This window comes from Poecilia formosa, unplaced genomic scaffold, assembly GCF_000485575.1.
Source record: "Poecilia formosa unplaced genomic scaffold, Poecilia_formosa-5.1.2 Scaffold203, whole genome shotgun sequence".
In the NCBI taxonomy this organism is placed as follows: Eukaryota; Metazoa; Chordata; class Actinopteri; order Cyprinodontiformes; family Poeciliidae; genus Poecilia; species Poecilia formosa.
Window position 1 is genome coordinate 902416 of NW_006800142.1, and position 17073 is coordinate 919488.

Sequence of the window (17073 nt, forward strand, 5' to 3'; positions counted from 1 at the left end):
GATTTTATATATTGAACTTTATATATTAATGAGGCTAAATGTTCAAAGGGTGCTTTTTTTTTAAAGCACTGCACATTTCAACACTTTGTACTCCGTTTACATACTTTTAGCGACATAATCATAACACACTATGTATAAAGAGTCACACAGATCGCCCAAATCACAGCCTTCTCCCAACAGCAGGTGTCGCTAGACGCTAATATTTACAACATTTTGGCTGCATCCTTCTCACTGTTAGTTCTCGTTTTTTGGCACTGCTTTCCTTGCTATTTTTATAACCAACCTTACCGGTAACAGTGACCAACATGGAAAGCAATAGGCAGCAGCAGTAAGTTTTCTTGTAGATGTTATTACATTGTATGTGAAGTCAGTTTATGAGTTATAGTTTATTCTATAAAGAATGTGGAATACAGTATCCTAGTTTAGCACTCTTTCATTCAGTGAGTAATGGACTTCTAATTGTATTAGGCTAGGAGTGAATTCCCATGTTAGGGAATATTTTTGACCAAATCACCAATTGAACACTTGGTTGACATTTCATATAGATAAATGGAACCAGGGGATGTTTTAAATTTTAGCTTTACTTCTTNTGCTGCTTATCCAGTTATCATCGTTTCATTCTTCTAATCTTTTTTTTGCTCCTTTTCTACCATTTCTGGACTCCTGAATTCATTTAGTGAATTTTTTTTTTCTGCAAATAATCAGATTGACTGTGTGTGTGTATGTGTGTGATGTTTTGCTCTTTGTTTGACTTTGGTCAGTGTTTTGGAGAGTCCCAGCCGGTTAGACGAAGAGCACCGGCTCATCGCTCGATACGCTGCGCGCCTGGCGGCTGAGGCAGGCAACTCCACAGTAAGTACCTCACAGAAAGACTCAAAGGGTTTTGGTCAAAGCTGTGTTTCAAATCTCTTAGTCATAGAAGTTATTGTTTTCTTCTTCAAATGCGTCTCGGTTGCTGGAAAATTGTAGAAAAAGTGAATTTTTGTTGTAATTTGGGTACTTTTGTGGAACAGAGCAACACAAAGTGGTGCATAGTTGTGAAGTGGAAGGAAATGACACGTGGTTTTCACATTTTGTTACACATAAAACCTTGAAATATTATGACGATACCCCAAAATAAAACCCAGCACAACCAATTTCCTCCAGAAATCACTTAGGTACTAAATAATAAAGTTCAACTTGCAGATTATTCAACTTATAACAAGACATTTTCTCATTAAGGTATCTGCACTAGCTAAACGGAAAATTCACAGTGAGTGACTGTGGCGAGCTGAGTGAAAACGCACACCACACTTTTCAGATTTCCATTGGTAAAAAGGTTTGAAAACCCATATGTCAGATTTTTCCTTCCACTCTTCAGTTCACGTCTGTGGCTGTATCATGACAAAATGTTGAAAAGCATGAAAACTGTTGCTGTGTTTGTAGCTTTTCTCGCTGGTTTTACTGAGAGGTGTTTTGCGTTGCAGCAACAGTGTCCTCCAACAGACCTGACTTTCAACTTCGACGCCAATAAGCAACAGAGACAGCTGATCGCAGAGCTGGAGAACAAAAACAGGTTCGCTTGATTTCTCGTTGTGGGGGGGGGTAAAAGAAATGTTCTGTTACATTTAAAATATTTTTCCCCAAATCAGGGAGATCTTGCAGGAGATCCAGAGGCTCCGTTTGGAGCATGAACAGGCCTCCCAGCCCACGCCAGAGAAAGCCCAGCAGAACCCCACGCTCCTGACCGAGCTGCGACTCCTCAGGTACGATGCGGTGTCGCTGACCCGACGATAACAGGAAGATACGCACAAGTGGAGGGCCAAAACATGCCTGAAAACACCTCTGGGTCTCTTCTCTTCTTCTTTCCTGAAATAATTTTCTGTCGTGCCGCAGAGCTTGGCGTCACCGCTAGGTTATGCTCTTGGAAGAGATTTCTGCAGGAACAACAGGCTCAAATAACATTTTATATGTTCTTCGAGGCTGTGTGTGCTCTGTCCTAAATAATAAATCAGAAACCTTGCCAAAAGTGAACAGAAAGTGAAACAAGAACAAAAAAAAAAGACTTGTAAGGGGAAAAAAGATTCCAAACTAACCCAACAGATATTGCACATTGGCAATATTCAAAATTACGTTTTTGTTTTTTGTTTTTTTCTTCTTTTGAGCCTTTTCTGTTCCCTTACTGATCTGTTGCTCTGATGTCCCTGGGAAGTTTCAAAATACCTGATTCACAATATCTGTAAATATGCAGTTACACAATATAAGCAGCAGAGGGTGCTAACAAGCCGCAACACAAATGAAGGATTTCAGTTTACATTCGTTTATGTATTTCTTTTGTGCACTTATTTCTGGTTGGTTTAAAAAAATAATTCTTTGTGCTCCTGTCAGAAACAATAATTAGATGACTTAAAAAAAAACACTCGGTACTGATATATAAATAAACAACTTTCAGTTTACCTCAAATTAGTCTAAAACATTTAGGGTCAACTTCACTTTTTATTATTATTATTATTATTATTATTATTATTATTATTATTATTATTATTATTGTTATTTTGGTTTTGCACTCTAACTAGAAAGCAGACTGCTGTTTTTACCCAAAATCCACGCGCAAATGAACAAACCTGAAACTTGAACCGTGTTGTCTGCCATCCGCAGACACAGGAAGGACGAGCTGGAGAGGCGCATGTCGGCCCTGCAGGAGAGCAGGCGGGAGCTGATGGTGCAGCTGGAGGGTCTGATGAGGCTGCTGAAGGTAAGACCGCCTCCTGGTCCAAGAAGATTTACCTGCAGGTGGGAGGATGAGACCCCCGACTTGGGTAGAGCATCAAACGTCTTGAGTCGGCCGCTCTCCTTTGTGGTTTTCTTACTGGCTCGTTGCTGCTAATCTACCTCGGATAATTGGGATTTGAATAGATGAAATGTGTCTTCCTCTCCGAGCACAACAGACTACCTTGATGTTATGCCATGTAAACGTGTGCCGTGTGATGCATGCAGAAATCACTTTCTCCTTTTTTTTCATTAATTTTGTTGCTCTCGCTCTTCTCGCTTTCTCTCTGCTCACCTTTGTTGGCTGATAGGATGAGGAGCAGAAGCAGGCTGTAAGTTGCTCTCGATTCGCTTTGCAAAGTGCTTACAGTAGTTGATGGTCTCTGCGCTTCCCCCCCTGTTCCTCACAGACACAGCTTGCACGAGTTTTGTGAAATCGAATTAGGAAAATATCGCATTTTTTCATTGACAACTCCTGATGAGTGCATAGATTTTTTTTTTTCCGTTGAACCTGAGCATGAAGGTTAGCGTCATCCCGTTCAATGATATGTTCAAAACTTTTCAAGAATACTGTGTACTTTTGTTAGTCTGGACTCAGCACAGGATCCACTTTTATGCCCACACGTCACATTTATTAACATCCTGATGCAGTAAAGGAGTTTGAATGGGAGAAACTCAACCAATGTAGCATTAAGAGAAAACTGAGAACAACTGGCAGTAAAGATCTGTACATACCCGTACATTAAAATGTGGAATTTGCCAATGGACATGCCAATGTCAAATTTAGTTTGTCTAACTGCTTCAGGACTTAGTGAGGAAATTTACTCTTTTTTGTCCTAGACATATTTATTGCCTGACCATCTTGAGCTGGAAGTTCAACGTCCACGACCACCAGTGACCAAAATATGATGTGATTTAGTCAGAAAATAGCACAGACCGACCGTTTTTCTTCTCGCAGAAATAAGTGAATTTTCCTCGGCACAGACAGAGCGTCTGCGTTGCGCAGCATGAGATTCAGAGGTGATATTATTACGTCATTGCTGCAGCGTTTGATTTGCTTGTGTGTGTGTGTGTGTGTGTGTGTGCTCTGTACCACTGACGCCTCTGTGCTGCATAAATTTGGCCATAAAAGCCACATTTATGCCAATAAATGAAGAACAAATAAGAAATTAAGAGCAACTTTATCTCCGTTTTACTGAATGTCTCTTGTGATTAAAAGATGCAGTGCTTTAACACTTAATTTTTAGTATTTATTCTATGTTGTCATGTTAGAACATTTGACTTATGTACAAGATTTACTGTTTTGTTTATTCGCCTGTCTGTTTTCTATCTGCCTGTATGCTAGCATTATAAAAAAAGAAGAGGTTAGTAATGCAGTAAATAGGTTGTTTAAGCGTTTTTGACTGATTTTGCCTTTCGCCGTCCCAGTCTGGAGGTTCCCCTCATTCTTCTCCGAGTCACGGTGCCGGCTGCTCCATGCCCATGCCCATTCGCTCCACCTCGGCCGGGTCCACCCCGACTCACACACCGCAGGACTGCCTGGCAGGCGTGGGAGGAGACGTGCTGGAGGCCTTTGCTCAGGGTGAGTCGAATCCAACTCCTTACAAAAAAAAAAAAAAAAAACCTGCTGAGAATCATGGAATATAAAAATATAAAGTAGTGCCTCAAAGGTAACGCAGCTGAAAGGTAACACATTGCAAAGCAGAACAGAACTAATGACGGTCCATCTTACCGTTCCTTAGGTGTACCCAGAAACCTTCGGAACGATCTTTTAGTTGCTGCTGACTCAATCACAAACACCATGTCATCGCTGGTGAAAGAGCTCCACTCAGGTCGGTCTCCAGTCTGTATTCGAGGAGTCTTCCACTTCCTTTTGGCCCAAGTCTTTGCATCTGAAATGTCGGGTTGTGTTTGTTTCCAAAGTGGATGACGTGGCGGAGGACGACGAGACCAACATGAGGAATGGTGGAGACAGAGGTGGGTCCAGGTACTTGCCGATCCATTAGTCTTCTAACTGCACTAAAGTTAATATTAATGTGTGTCACACCTAACACTAAATGATTTTAGAGTTTTAAAAAATATGTAAACGACCAAACCAGCAGTTAAAAAAAAAAAAAATAAATTAAATATTGAAACTTCTCCAAACCAAAAACAGAGGAAAAGCATAAAAAAGACAGAAAAAATAAATTACAGTATAAAAGACAAAAAAAACTAATTGCAGATTTTTTTTCTCAAAACAAAAAATAAAAAGAAAAAATAAAAATGCATAAAAAATGCAAAGAAGTAATTAAAAACTCAAGAAAAACAAAAAAATTATGTAAATTAAAACAAAAAACAGATAAAATATCTACAGCATAAACAAAATAGAGACAAAAAAATTAAAGCAAAGAAAACAGTGAAAAATTGACAGATGTAGGGAAACCTAAATCACCTAGTGAGTCTCCTAAAAAGAAAAAGAACATTGTTTCCTTATGCAATAAGGAAACAATGAAGAAAAAAGAGGGAAAGGGAAAAAAGTGAGAAGAGAATAAGAGCAAGTGTCGTAATGTTCCAAAACGTTAAAATGTTGAAGGGGTGTAAATACTTTCAGAAGATGCCGTACTTATGCTCACAACTGAATTCAGTTCAATTCAATTAAAGAAGGCACACAGAGAACACACAAAAAATAAATACAAGATAAAATACACAAATAGAGAAAAAGTGCAATATGAAGTAGCAAGAATCTCTTCATCCACTTACTTATCTCATTGCGCATTTGCAATGAAATAAGTAAGTGGGTGGAATAACTAACGAGTTTAATCAGTTATTAAACATCAACTCTGGAATTTATATATATATATTTTTTATAATTCCTTTTTATTTTATAGCACTTATCACAAGAAGAAAAAGTGACACGTTAAGAGGACTCTCGAGTTAATTAAATGAAATTAAGCGATTGCACTTGCGCCTGTTATTGACTTCGTGTCAAGCGCACTAAACATGAAAAACTGAAGTGCAAGCACTTCCTGGCGCAGAAGCGGCATCTGTTTCCACTAATGACTGTGTTGTCGCTGTATTTACTTGGCCTGGCAGCACCCTGCATGGCACCGACACCAGCTAATAATAAACTCATCTGGCTCTACTGCCGCCTCTCTCGGCACCACAAAAGAAATTAAACAGTTAGAGAACGGCGCTTTGCCGCGCCGAGACGGGTTTTTCATTCGTTCGCCCCTCGGGGTCGGCGGCGGCGGCGCTAAACATGCTCTTTGTTTGTGCGTCCAGGCACACTGAGAGTACAAAAGCACTGAGGGGAAGAGATCCCTACCCCGGCCTGCGAGGACATCCGGTCATCGACTGGGAAGACTCGGCATCAGCAGGAAGCCCCTGGCATTAGCACGTAGAGTAATGCATGCATCTAATCTAAAAAGTAATTTCACTATGTGAAAAAAAAAAAAGAAGTCGTCACACCTTGCGCCTAGCAAGATGTGTCTAATTACCAAGTGTGTATGTTGTCCTGTAAACAAAACAAACAAAAAAAAACCTGCTGTAAAATTACCAGAACAGTTTCCCTCCTGAGTGGGAAGAACAGCTTGCTGTGATTTTTTTCCTCCCATTCCAGCAGATCGTCCTGTACATAAACTACTGTAAACACACGGAGCCTTCTCACCAAGGAGACGGCTTTTTCTTTTTCTTTTTGAGTAGTTTACATTTATTTATGATGTTTGTTTTCTTTTCTTTTCTTTTTTTAGATTTTTGCATGAATTTGCACTCATGTCTGGACTTAGTTACTGTACTGTACGACGCTATGCCGGGTCTTTGATGGTGTTGTGAAGACAGCTGTGGTGTCAGAAGTGTCCTCCAAATTCATGCTAGTTGTGTTTACTTGCACAGGGGAAATTCTGGGACTTTGGTCTTGTTAGGAGGCACTATTTATTGATACGTTTATTTTTAATTACTGGTTTTTTTTTTTTATTTTTTAGAATTTGCTTTACTGCCATGATTTATATGATGGGGAGAGTCGGCCAGAGGAATAAGCAAACGCCTGCTTAAGGTTTCTTTGCTTCTGCTGTGAAACCAGAAATGTTTATTCCCCTGAATTTTCATCTTTTGATGAGCATTTTCATTTTGGTCTGAAAGATTTACTCTCTCTTTCAGCACACATGGTTCCAAAGATGTGCTGGTGATTTTAAATCTTTTAACAGAAAATGGAAAGTATGAGGTAAGAGTTATATTAAACTGATAAAGCTAACTTATGAAGTTTAAAAAATGTACCAGTTTTGAATGCTTGAAAACCTCCCTCCCTAAACCACCATACAAAGGTTCAAGTTTTACTACAAGTTTTTTCTAGAATACATTTCTACCCTGGTAGTACATTGTTACCCTTCTTTATCAGTGGAAACAAAGGTGGGTAATGTCAACCTAGTTTTTGGAGTTGAAAGTCACTGACTGTAAAACTACCACAGGCTCCTGTGAAACTTGTTACCTCTGAAAACCAGTTGTGAAATGGTTAAAATTGATTTACGTGACTTCTGTCACGTGAGATCAGCTTTATTTAAAACAGAACAAATGACAGGAGATAAAGACAGGCTGGCGTTTGTATAAAAACGCTCTCATAAATCTCATGGCAAGAAAGCAAATCAAGCTAATTTACCTCAGTTCTAAGCTAATAATTTCAGGGAATAATGCAGTGCAAAAATTCTTTGGCATTAGGGCCTTTTTTTTAATTCTAGTACTTAAGTGTGAAGAGCCAAATAAAACCCTCGGCTGGCGTCCAGAATAACCTGTGCATGTGAACACGCTGGATGAGTCTCGTACTACTCTGCTGCTAATGTGCTCTCAGAGAGCACGGCTCGCCAAACAGAGGGCTGCCGCGAAAAAACAAAACAAAAAAACACACACAACAACGAGTCAAGTCTCCTTTACTCCCAGTGAATACCACCTGAAGGGCATTGTTAGCTCAACACAGCACGGTGCCTCCTTCCGGAGGACGCTGAGAGGCTGCTAGGCAACACGTTAGCACGCTAGCGGGTTAGCCGCTGGGCTAGCCGCCGACCTCGAGGTCAGAGTTTCAAAGTAAACACTCATTCAGTGTGTGAGGTTGGAAGGCCATAGAGAACTAGGAAGTGCTTCAAATAGCTTTATTTAGGTGTTGAAAGTGAGCAGAAAATATTTATGTGCAATGACGATAAATGTGCTCAGGGACTGCAGAGCTAACGGTTTGCCGTTCAAGTCCTGAAATGTGAGAAATATCGGGAGGTCGCGTTTAATCAATAAGTGAATTGGACTTGCTTCGGATCACATTTGTACGATTTTATCAGGACTTCCCAAAGCACATCTTATGAGTAGGTTTGATCTGTTTTAGGTAGAAACTCTACATGCCTGTGCAGAAATCAATCAATCAGCAAATAATGAATGATGAAGCATTGAGTAATTTGTGTAATGGCCACTTCTTTTGGCACCCTTCATGAAGACGGTAAACAGCCTAATCATAAAAAAAATCACCATTTATTGCAGCTCTTTAAAAAAAATTGACAAATCCTATCTTAAATTCAAGGGATTTTTTTTCCACGTTAAGAAATAATTATGTTTAACTAAATTACTAATTATCTGTTCTCCTAACAATCCCATTATTTAATTAATTAAAATATATATCCGAAACGTTTTTTTAATACAATCTTGACTTTTTTCTTTCAGCTGATCAGAGTTTCTAGGGAGTTCGAATGATTAATCAATACTTTTTCTGTTTCCACAGTTCATAAATATTATGTGACAGAAACTAATTTCTTTTAGCCACTCTGATGGACAACTTCCCATATTTAATCTGCGGTGCTGCACAGTAACAGAAGTAAAAATAAACAATTCAGAGCTAGAATTTCTCTAAAGTTTCATTGACGATTAAAGATGGATTCACTGCAGGGCTTTGTCCACGTCTCTATCAAGGGTGCCGTGAAATGTGTCAGGGATTTTAGGAGAGGATTTTTCCATAAGTGCTGTTTGGTTAGAAATGATTGGTCTGTGGGTGACTTTGTGTCTTTTGGCAAAGCAAAGTGTTTTGTTAACAGAGGCTGTGAAGCGGTCAGCCATCCTTATCATTCAAAGTCACACAGGTTATCAAACCATTTTACCTTTACATGTAAGTTTTTGGTTTGATTTCATGTTGTTTAATGTAGCCGTCTGTAAAAACAAATGTGCATTTTCTGGATTTTAGTTCAGTTCTTTAATCCTTATTTAACTGAACTGCAGAAGTTTTTTTTTGTTTCTGGTTCATGCACTAAGCCTGTCCTATAAGCTACATAAGAGGTTTCAGCGACCCGTTACACACTGTGTTAAGACAAAAAACAAAACAAAAAGGGGCTCCTCTGTTGCCATTGTAGATGTTGATTTTTTTCCCCCTCTTTTTTTTTCTCTGTTTTGATGTATATTGTCTTTTTATTTCTATGATTCTGCTCTGCAACATTGATGGAGTCTAATCGTTGTAATGGGTTTATCAAAAACTGTTATTCACCTGGTACACTTTGATTTGAAAGCAGGAACAATTATTGTAACCACTGCTGCTGTAAAACACGTTTCGGCCCACAAATCATATGTGAAAACGCTGAGATTTAAAAAAACAAGCAAAAAAAAAAAACAAGCAAACAAACAAATGTGACCCTTTCCCCTTTCATTCTGATCCTGCATTTTATTGCAATTCTTAATCTTCCTGTTCTGTTCTTTCAGTTCGTGCCTGTAGCTGTACTGTAAAGTGCTGTACAAAGTAACCATTCAGCAAAAGAGATAATCTGTCAGCCTCCGTGTCAAGGTTTTAGTCTGTGACTTTGTAGAGATTTTATTTATTTGTCGATTATTTTCTCGTGTTTTTTGGGGTGGGGATCTTACGCTCAGCCTTTACATTTGTGCCAAACTGTTTGCAGACGTGTGTCATATAAAAACACAGGTATATATTGAAGTATATCTGCATTACTAGTCTGTCGTCGACCTTAATCTGTTCACTGAATGCCTGGGGAAGGAAAGTCATCTGCTGCTGAAAAAAAAAATAGATGCATTTAAGAGTTATACTATTATTATCAAAATGGGGAAAAAAATAAATATATATATATATGTATATACATATACATATATATACATTCCAGAGTGATTCATTTTATTTGAACCCCTCCTGAGGCAATACTGTATGTATCCCACCCTGTCAGACCAAACTCGGGTTGACACAGCTGGTCACACAGAGGTGCATACGCTGTAATCCCTTTTTTTGTTTTTTCTTTGGTTTTTCACAGAGACATGGTGCAAAGCAGACAGCACAGCTTCCCTGATGTTATTTAAATATGTGTGTATTCTGTACGCTTACGCTTCTTGTATATGCATTCGTTTTCACGTTGATTTGACTAAACATAGTTTTATGTCACAAAACCACAGATTTTTTTTTTGTTTTGTTTTGTAAATACATCAAATGTGAGATATATTAAAAAGATTTAAAATATGAATCACGTTGGTGTTTTCGTGTTTCCTCGTCTGCTGTGAGATGGAAATACTCTTGAGTGCCAATTAACTGTCATGTTTTTTTTGTTTTTTTTAAACTGTGTACACAGGGAAAACATGCAAATATTTCTGCACCAGAGTCCAAAAATGTCTTTCTAATTTGACCCAAAAGCTGAATTTATCCTGTTGGAGCATAAGTTGGCTCCTTTTTGACCAAACATTAAATAAAAGATGAGATGACATGGGGTTCATCTTCCAGCAGGATTTGACACTAAAGATGATCTTAAGAATGGCCCTGTCAAAGTTCAGACCTACATTTCTTTTTTTTTTTCTGAAAATCTATTACATAGAATCTCAGTCAGTCTCCTCTGACTGAGATTGAGCAATTTCTAAACAAAAGTGAACAGAAAAATTCCAACAAAAATGGATAAGCAATGAATTAACTGTGGTTTTGTAAATGTAAATGTGTGCCTCACCTCTGAGAATTTTACAAAAGTAAAAATTTGTAGTAGAAAGTAAAGGAAAACAAGGTATATTTTTGTCTACTTTCCAAAAATATTGGTCTATCAAATAAAGACTAGATTTTATATATTGAACTTTATATATTAATGAGGCTAAATGTTCAAAGGGTGCTTTTTTTTTAAAGCACTGCACATTTCAACACTTTGTACTCCGTTTACATACTTTTAGCGACATAATCATAACACACTATGTATAAAGAGTCACACAGATCGCCCAAATCACAGCCTTCTCCCAACAGCAGGTGTCGCTAGACGCTAATATTTACAACATTTTGGCTGCATCCTTCTCACTGTTAGTTCTCGTTTTTTGGCACTGCTTTCCTTGCTATTTTTATAACCAACCTTACCGGTAACAGTGACCAACATGGAAAGCAATAGGCAGCAGCAGTAAGTTTTCTTGTAGATGTTATTACATTGTATGTGAAGTCAGTTTATGAGTTATAGTTTATTCTATAAAGAATGTGGAATACAGTATCCTAGTTTAGCACTCTTTCATTCAGTGAGTAATGGACTTCTAATTGTATTAGGCTAGGAGTGAATTCCCATGTTAGGGAATATTTTTGACCAAATCACCAATTGAACACTTGGTTGATATTTCATATAGATAAATGGGACCTGGGGATGTTTTAAATTTTAGCTTTACTTCTTCTTTTTTTTTTTTACACTTACAATTTTCCAGCATTTTCCAAGGGGTAGAAATATGATGACACAGAGGTATATCTTTGAGATAACAGAACCAGACCCATATGCTCTGGTTCTGTTCTGGGGACGACTGTGGAACCTCTGAAGACGATGATGCCAAGAAGGATTTTTCATAAAACCAAGAAATTTATGGACAACCCGGACCATCCTCTTCATCAGCCTGTCTTGGGAAAGCAGAGTGTCTTCAGTCAGAGGCTTCTTCAGATTCACTGTAACACAGACGGGTACAAGAGAGCTTTCCTGCTAACAGCCATCACTAGCTACAATAAACCTTTGAAAGGGGGGGGGAGAGAGAGAGATTTGTGAGGTTTGCAGGGGGGTTGAACAGTTTATTAAACGTTAAAAGATCAGTCGTTTTATGATCAATGATCTGCTTTGAGATGAGAAGTTAAAGTTTTATTGTTATGATCTCTTATTAGACATTGGAACACTTCATTGATTATTAAGAATGACGCATCAAACTTCCAACATGCCGTCTTCTCTGCCAGGTTGTTATTGTAAATAAGAATTTGGTTAATATGCAAAATGAATCATTTTTAAAATAACGTGAACAAGAATACTGTCGTTTTCCAAATGGATGCTTCTTAGAGGTGCTGCCTCATTTCCTATCAGAAAAAAACTTGAATGAATGTAAGGAATTAAATATCTAAATCTGTCATGGACATCTTTAATTGTAGGCTGGATTTTTACTATATCCTGAACTTTAAAAGAACCCTCATAATTATTAATTTGCTGTCTCGTTATTCATGCATCTCATAAATATGGGATAGCTAACTCTGACATGTCCTTGTCAACGAAAAGACACAACAGTAGTATAGTGTTGACAGGTTCGACTTGTAACCGGAGGGTCGCTGGTTCGACCCCCGTTCAGTCTCAGTAGTTGCCCGTGATGAAAGACTAATTTGGACCCAAATAATGAACTTGCTAACATGAACTTACTGTCCGCAAAATTGTATCTATAACCTTTAAAATGAAGCTAAGCCAGCATTTCTTAACACTACTGTGTTTAGGACCCGGTGGAAGCAAGAGCGGAGGCGTCTCCAGGCCTCCGTAGTGCTTGCTGCGCATCTGGAGAGGAGGTTCTGTCAGGCCGGGGGTGGTGGTGGAGGACGGGGGCGAAAGAGGAAGGAGGCTCCGGGAGCAAGCGAGACAAAAAAGGGTCAGCCCTGGGACTTGGGAAAACTGGGTAACGAACACACGGTGATTCACGCTTTTTTTCTAGACGCGTTGAAGCCGGCTCTCTCGTAACCGNGAAACATTTTAACTTAACTTCATATGTGCCAAATATGTAAATGTTTTTTTTTTTTACCAAAATATTTTTATTTGATATTTTCCAGTTTGAAAACACAATCATGTTCCAGTCTGAACTCGCTTGTTTTCTAATCACTACATAACAGCAACATAAAACTATAATCCCATGTTGTGGCTATGTAAATGTTATTTTTTATCACATAAAGTCCAATTTATCAGAGCAATCCTCCATTAAAGCAGCTAAGACGCGCCCAAAACCTTTATAAAAAAAAAAAAAAAAAAAAATACCCGAGAGCGGAAGGCGCTCGGTGGAAACGGGGAAATAGCGAAATGTGGGGGGTCGCTTTCCTTGCGGAGGATGCTCACTGGTGAACTTGACCGTAATTTAGACCACAGGACCGGCTTCGCGATTTCGTAATAACGCTGTAGACGGACTAAAAGGAGATAACGGGGGATTTACCCTTCAGCAGCCGTGGCCCGTAAGACGGCCACCATCCCCTGGGTCATATTGCAGACTTCCCATGCTGCAGAAGATGTCTAAAACTTTGCAATTGTAAGAGACAGCCACTAGAAATTCAGATGCCCCCACGCGATAGCTTATCTGGAAGCATGTGGCTTAGATGCAAGGCTAATTAGGAGCCGCAAAAACGCACGAGTGACCCCCAAATCGCCGGGAAAAAAAATCTCACAGCACATTGGCTGCGGAAAGAGCTTCCATCCTATGTGACTTATAAATAAATTTCAGACGACAGATCATTTTTAATTAGTCCACTAATTGACATGAAAGTGGCTATTCTTTATTTTAAAAAATAATCACATTTCCACTAGAACGACAGCGAGCTCCGGCTGTGTGCGCATGGCAGGCTGCTGGAGGAGTAACTTCAGCCCATGTGCAGATGAAATATTAATGTACAGAAATACGTGCAACGTCTTAATAATCCCGCAGCATTAAACAGTCCACACATTAGCGCCCCGGCCATTTAATGAAGACTACAGCTCGGCCACTCTGTGCGTGTGGTGTGAACGGGCCTGCAGGCTATAGTCGCCATACAGTATGTCTATAGAAGCCTGTGTGGTTCCTATAGCTGCGTGACGTGAACTCAACAAAGAGAAATCTGAGTCTCAGAGTAAAGCCAAGTTGAAGTGAGGAAATATGCAAGTGTGTCAGGGGGCAAGGGACGGTACGCTGCTGCAGCTCCTCATGTTTTAATGTTGCGACACTAATGGAAAAGTTGACAAGATTTTGGCTTTAGAATGAGAAAACTTTTTTTTTTTAAATAAAGGAATTAGTTTTACAGAAGGAAAAATGGGTCACAGTACAAGCTGTGTACCCTGATGTCTTTTTGTGTGTGTGATTGTTAGAAGTGCACCGATCGGGCTTTTATTTTTAATTTTTGGCTGGTTCCTATTTTCAGTTTTCGTCCTTCTGATTCTGGTTTACGCCAATTCCATATTTTTAATATAAGAGGGAGAGAGAGATCTGAATCTATTTCATTTATAAATGCATCAACCAGAAAATGAAGAGGTTACAAGTTGATGACAGCCTTTGCGTTTCTTTGTGCGCACTTCACTCAAACAATGTTGTTACCCTGACAGTCTCGCTCGATCTCTGCAGCCGTTTCTTCTTCTGGGATGCATTTCAAAGACAGTGAATTTATACACTGGTAAATATAGATTGACAATGAAAAAAACACAAGTGGGTATTAAAGTAATGTTTTAAAGAATATTTTAGTAATCGAGTACTCTATCGATTATTTTTGATTTATCGAGTAATCGGAAGTCTCTCGTATAAATATGCCAGCCATGCTCTTCCCACTGTTCGCTTTGAAACGGTTGCCAGACATTTCTGAAAGGAGATAAGCTGTCGTACTCTAAGCATCGCGCCAGGCAATTTAAGAATGCTTATTGGTCCCCCGAAAAATGATGAAAACCGGAAAATTTGACGTTGTGCTGCTACAACAACTCATAGGCGGAGGTGAGAGTGCTGCCCAACACACATAATGTCCCGGCCAGAACACGGTGCGCTAAATAATAAAACATAATTTAACGAAGCTTCGAGGCAGATAGATTTTCCTCGAGAAATTTGAATAATGGAGGGAGTCATTTGAAGAATCGTTACAGTCCTAAAATATTTATTTCCACCGCAACATTTCAAAACGAAATCTGAACAAAATTGAAAAAACAGGACGAAGAAAATTCAGTTTTTTGTATGTTTTGGGTTGATGACATCACAGGAGGTACAAGATTCGAGCTGATCGTTTAGCGTTAGTGAACACTATGATGGATGAACAACTTCTGAGACATTTTGAGAGAGATTCTGAAGCATCAACTCGGGTCTCTGTCCTGCTCCCACGAGTCGCTTTTATAAAATGTTCACAGATGTAACCGCTGCGTTTCTGCTCCATTTGTACAGAAGTCAAACAAACACTTTTTTCAGTATTTTAAATAAAAACATGTTAACAGAGAAGGGGAGGGAAAAAAAAAAAACAAGAAAAAGAAGTCGGCTCAGCTGTCTTATGCCTTAAGTGATGTCACCAGAGGCATGCTTGTTTTTGGAGGGTAGTTCACCTTGAATAAATTATTTACAACTAAATCTCAAGACAAATAGAAAAGAGGAGCATGGCATGTCGCTCTGTAGGCGATGAACTAAATATGAAGTGAATTTCAGTGATTTTTACCGAAAAGCTTTAAACTTTTCCTCCCAGCCCTTTCACAAGAGTGCTCAAAGTCATGTTTGCGTTTGTCACTTAAACCATCAAAATCTCTGTCTCATCCACTGATCACAATATTTGCGCTTCTTTCATTTAATGTGACTCTAATGAACTCCTTGTCTCCCCCTATTCTAGGAGAGAAGAGAAGAAGGGGCATCAATTTCATCTTTTTTTTTTTTTGGTTCCTTTTTGAAGTTCTTTTTCACTGGAAACTTCCCCCCCCCCTCCAATCTCACCGCCATTCATCCTACATCTGCCCGCCACCATAAGCCTGTAAGACTCAACAATGCCATCCAACACTGTCACCAACTCCAACTCCACCTCATGCAAAGGATCGGATATCGTGGATTCACCCGGAAACAGAATGGTAAGAGACGACCGTGATTGATACCGTGTTTGCAGCTGTTCTCTCCTGTTAGCTTTTGCAAAAGTACAAACATGTACGGAGACATCTAGAACAGGTGCTTGGAGAGTCCGTTCCCTACCTCCCGCTTGCACGCTCATAAAATACACGCGATACTTTACTGACAGATAATCAGTTATCGAGTAGAATCACAGGTTTTATTGCGTTGCTACTGGGATATTGCACAGATAAATCCCAGATATTGGGAAATAATCAAGAGACTCCTAAAAGGTTGATGAGTCCAACACCCTGCGGCACGGACGTCCCTCCTGCACTAATAGGCGCCGGCTGATAACTGCAGCATCAGCTCTGCGCCGAGCCCGCAGCATCACCGGATAATGTGACGTCTGCAGGTGTAATGGTGGCGGCCGACATGGGTGTTGGCTGCCGTGGGTTCAGTCAGAGCTGGAACGGCTCCACAGCTCTCTTCCACTGGAAGGGTTGGAGCGGGGTGGTGGGATGGGGGGGGCTGTCCTCTTCCTCCCATGTTCCCATTACACAGCGCTGCCCTTCGTCTAGTTGCCTGGCAACAGACGTTGCCTTTAAATACCCGGCTACCCAGACGGGAAGCGGCGCGGAGACGTCGACGCTACGGTGGGGTTCACTCCAGGCGAGACCAAATTGCATTGCATGCTTCTTTTTATTTATTTATTAAGTTTTTTTAATTGTTTTGAATGAAAAAAACAAAATGTTTGCAGGATGGAGAGACAGCATTCTGATTCGGCTCAGTTGGTGTCTGCTCTTCCTGCCGCAAACAGGATCGCGCGATACACGAAAGTGGTTCCCAAATGAGCCTGCACACCAGGCTGCACTCAAAACATGCTATTATCTATGCAAATGCTGCTGCCCCGGTAGGGAGAAAGAAGACGGAAAAAAAAAACAAAAAAAAACCTGAAGCACCAGGCACTCTATTAGAAATCACACAATAAACTGAAAGCATCTGGAAAGCACATGCAGAAGGACTCCTAATCGCATTAGGCCACAGGTATATCTCTAAAGGCCTGCTGGTAATGGCTGCATTGCTCTCCGGAATAGGTAGATTTCCGTTCATTTCTACCGATTACAACACGCAGCAGCTTCACCCACTCTGATCGTCACATGCACGTCTTTATGTTAATTAGCTTAGCCCCCTGGGACTGTCATGGCTGATGGATTCATCTCATTTCAGCGGCACGACGTCATCAGGGTATAAAGCAGCTTGATTTTTAAAAGTGCCGGGGGGGTTTAAAAAACCGGGCAACCACCTAAAAAAAATTTTTTTTTTTTTTTTTTGTCTTGTTTT

At 39.7% G+C, this 17073-nt stretch overlaps 2 protein-coding genes across 5 annotated transcripts in view; both read left to right on the plus strand.

Annotated features, from left to right (window-relative positions):
* Positions 1-735: 735 nt before the first annotated feature.
* Positions 736-9761, plus strand: LOC103148370 (dystrobrevin beta-like; the record flags this gene model as incomplete). The annotated part of the gene is made up of 9 exons (XM_016679139.1): positions 736-852; positions 1467-1555; positions 1632-1745; positions 2638-2734; positions 3060-3080; positions 4171-4330; positions 4491-4580; positions 4672-4735; positions 6010-9761. Coding segments are annotated over 9 exons (864 nt in total), but the record flags the coding sequence as incomplete, so codon positions are not given.
* Positions 9762-12485: 2724 nt separating this feature from the next.
* LOC103148352 (DNA (cytosine-5)-methyltransferase 3A-like) overlaps positions 12486-17073 on the plus strand; it is a 41593-nt gene continuing 37005 nt past the window's right edge. For 2 of the 4 annotated variants that reach the window (XM_007567070.2, XM_016679132.1), the window contains exons 1-2: positions 12486-12626; positions 15524-15755. In XM_007567070.2, the coding sequence (XP_007567132.1) occupies positions 15675-15755 (81 nt within the window). In that variant the 5' untranslated portion in view covers positions 12486-12626; positions 15524-15674. The remainder of the gene's footprint in view (positions 12627-15523; positions 15756-17073) is intronic. The other 2 variants (XM_016679129.1, XM_016679130.1) reach the window with 2 other exon arrangements.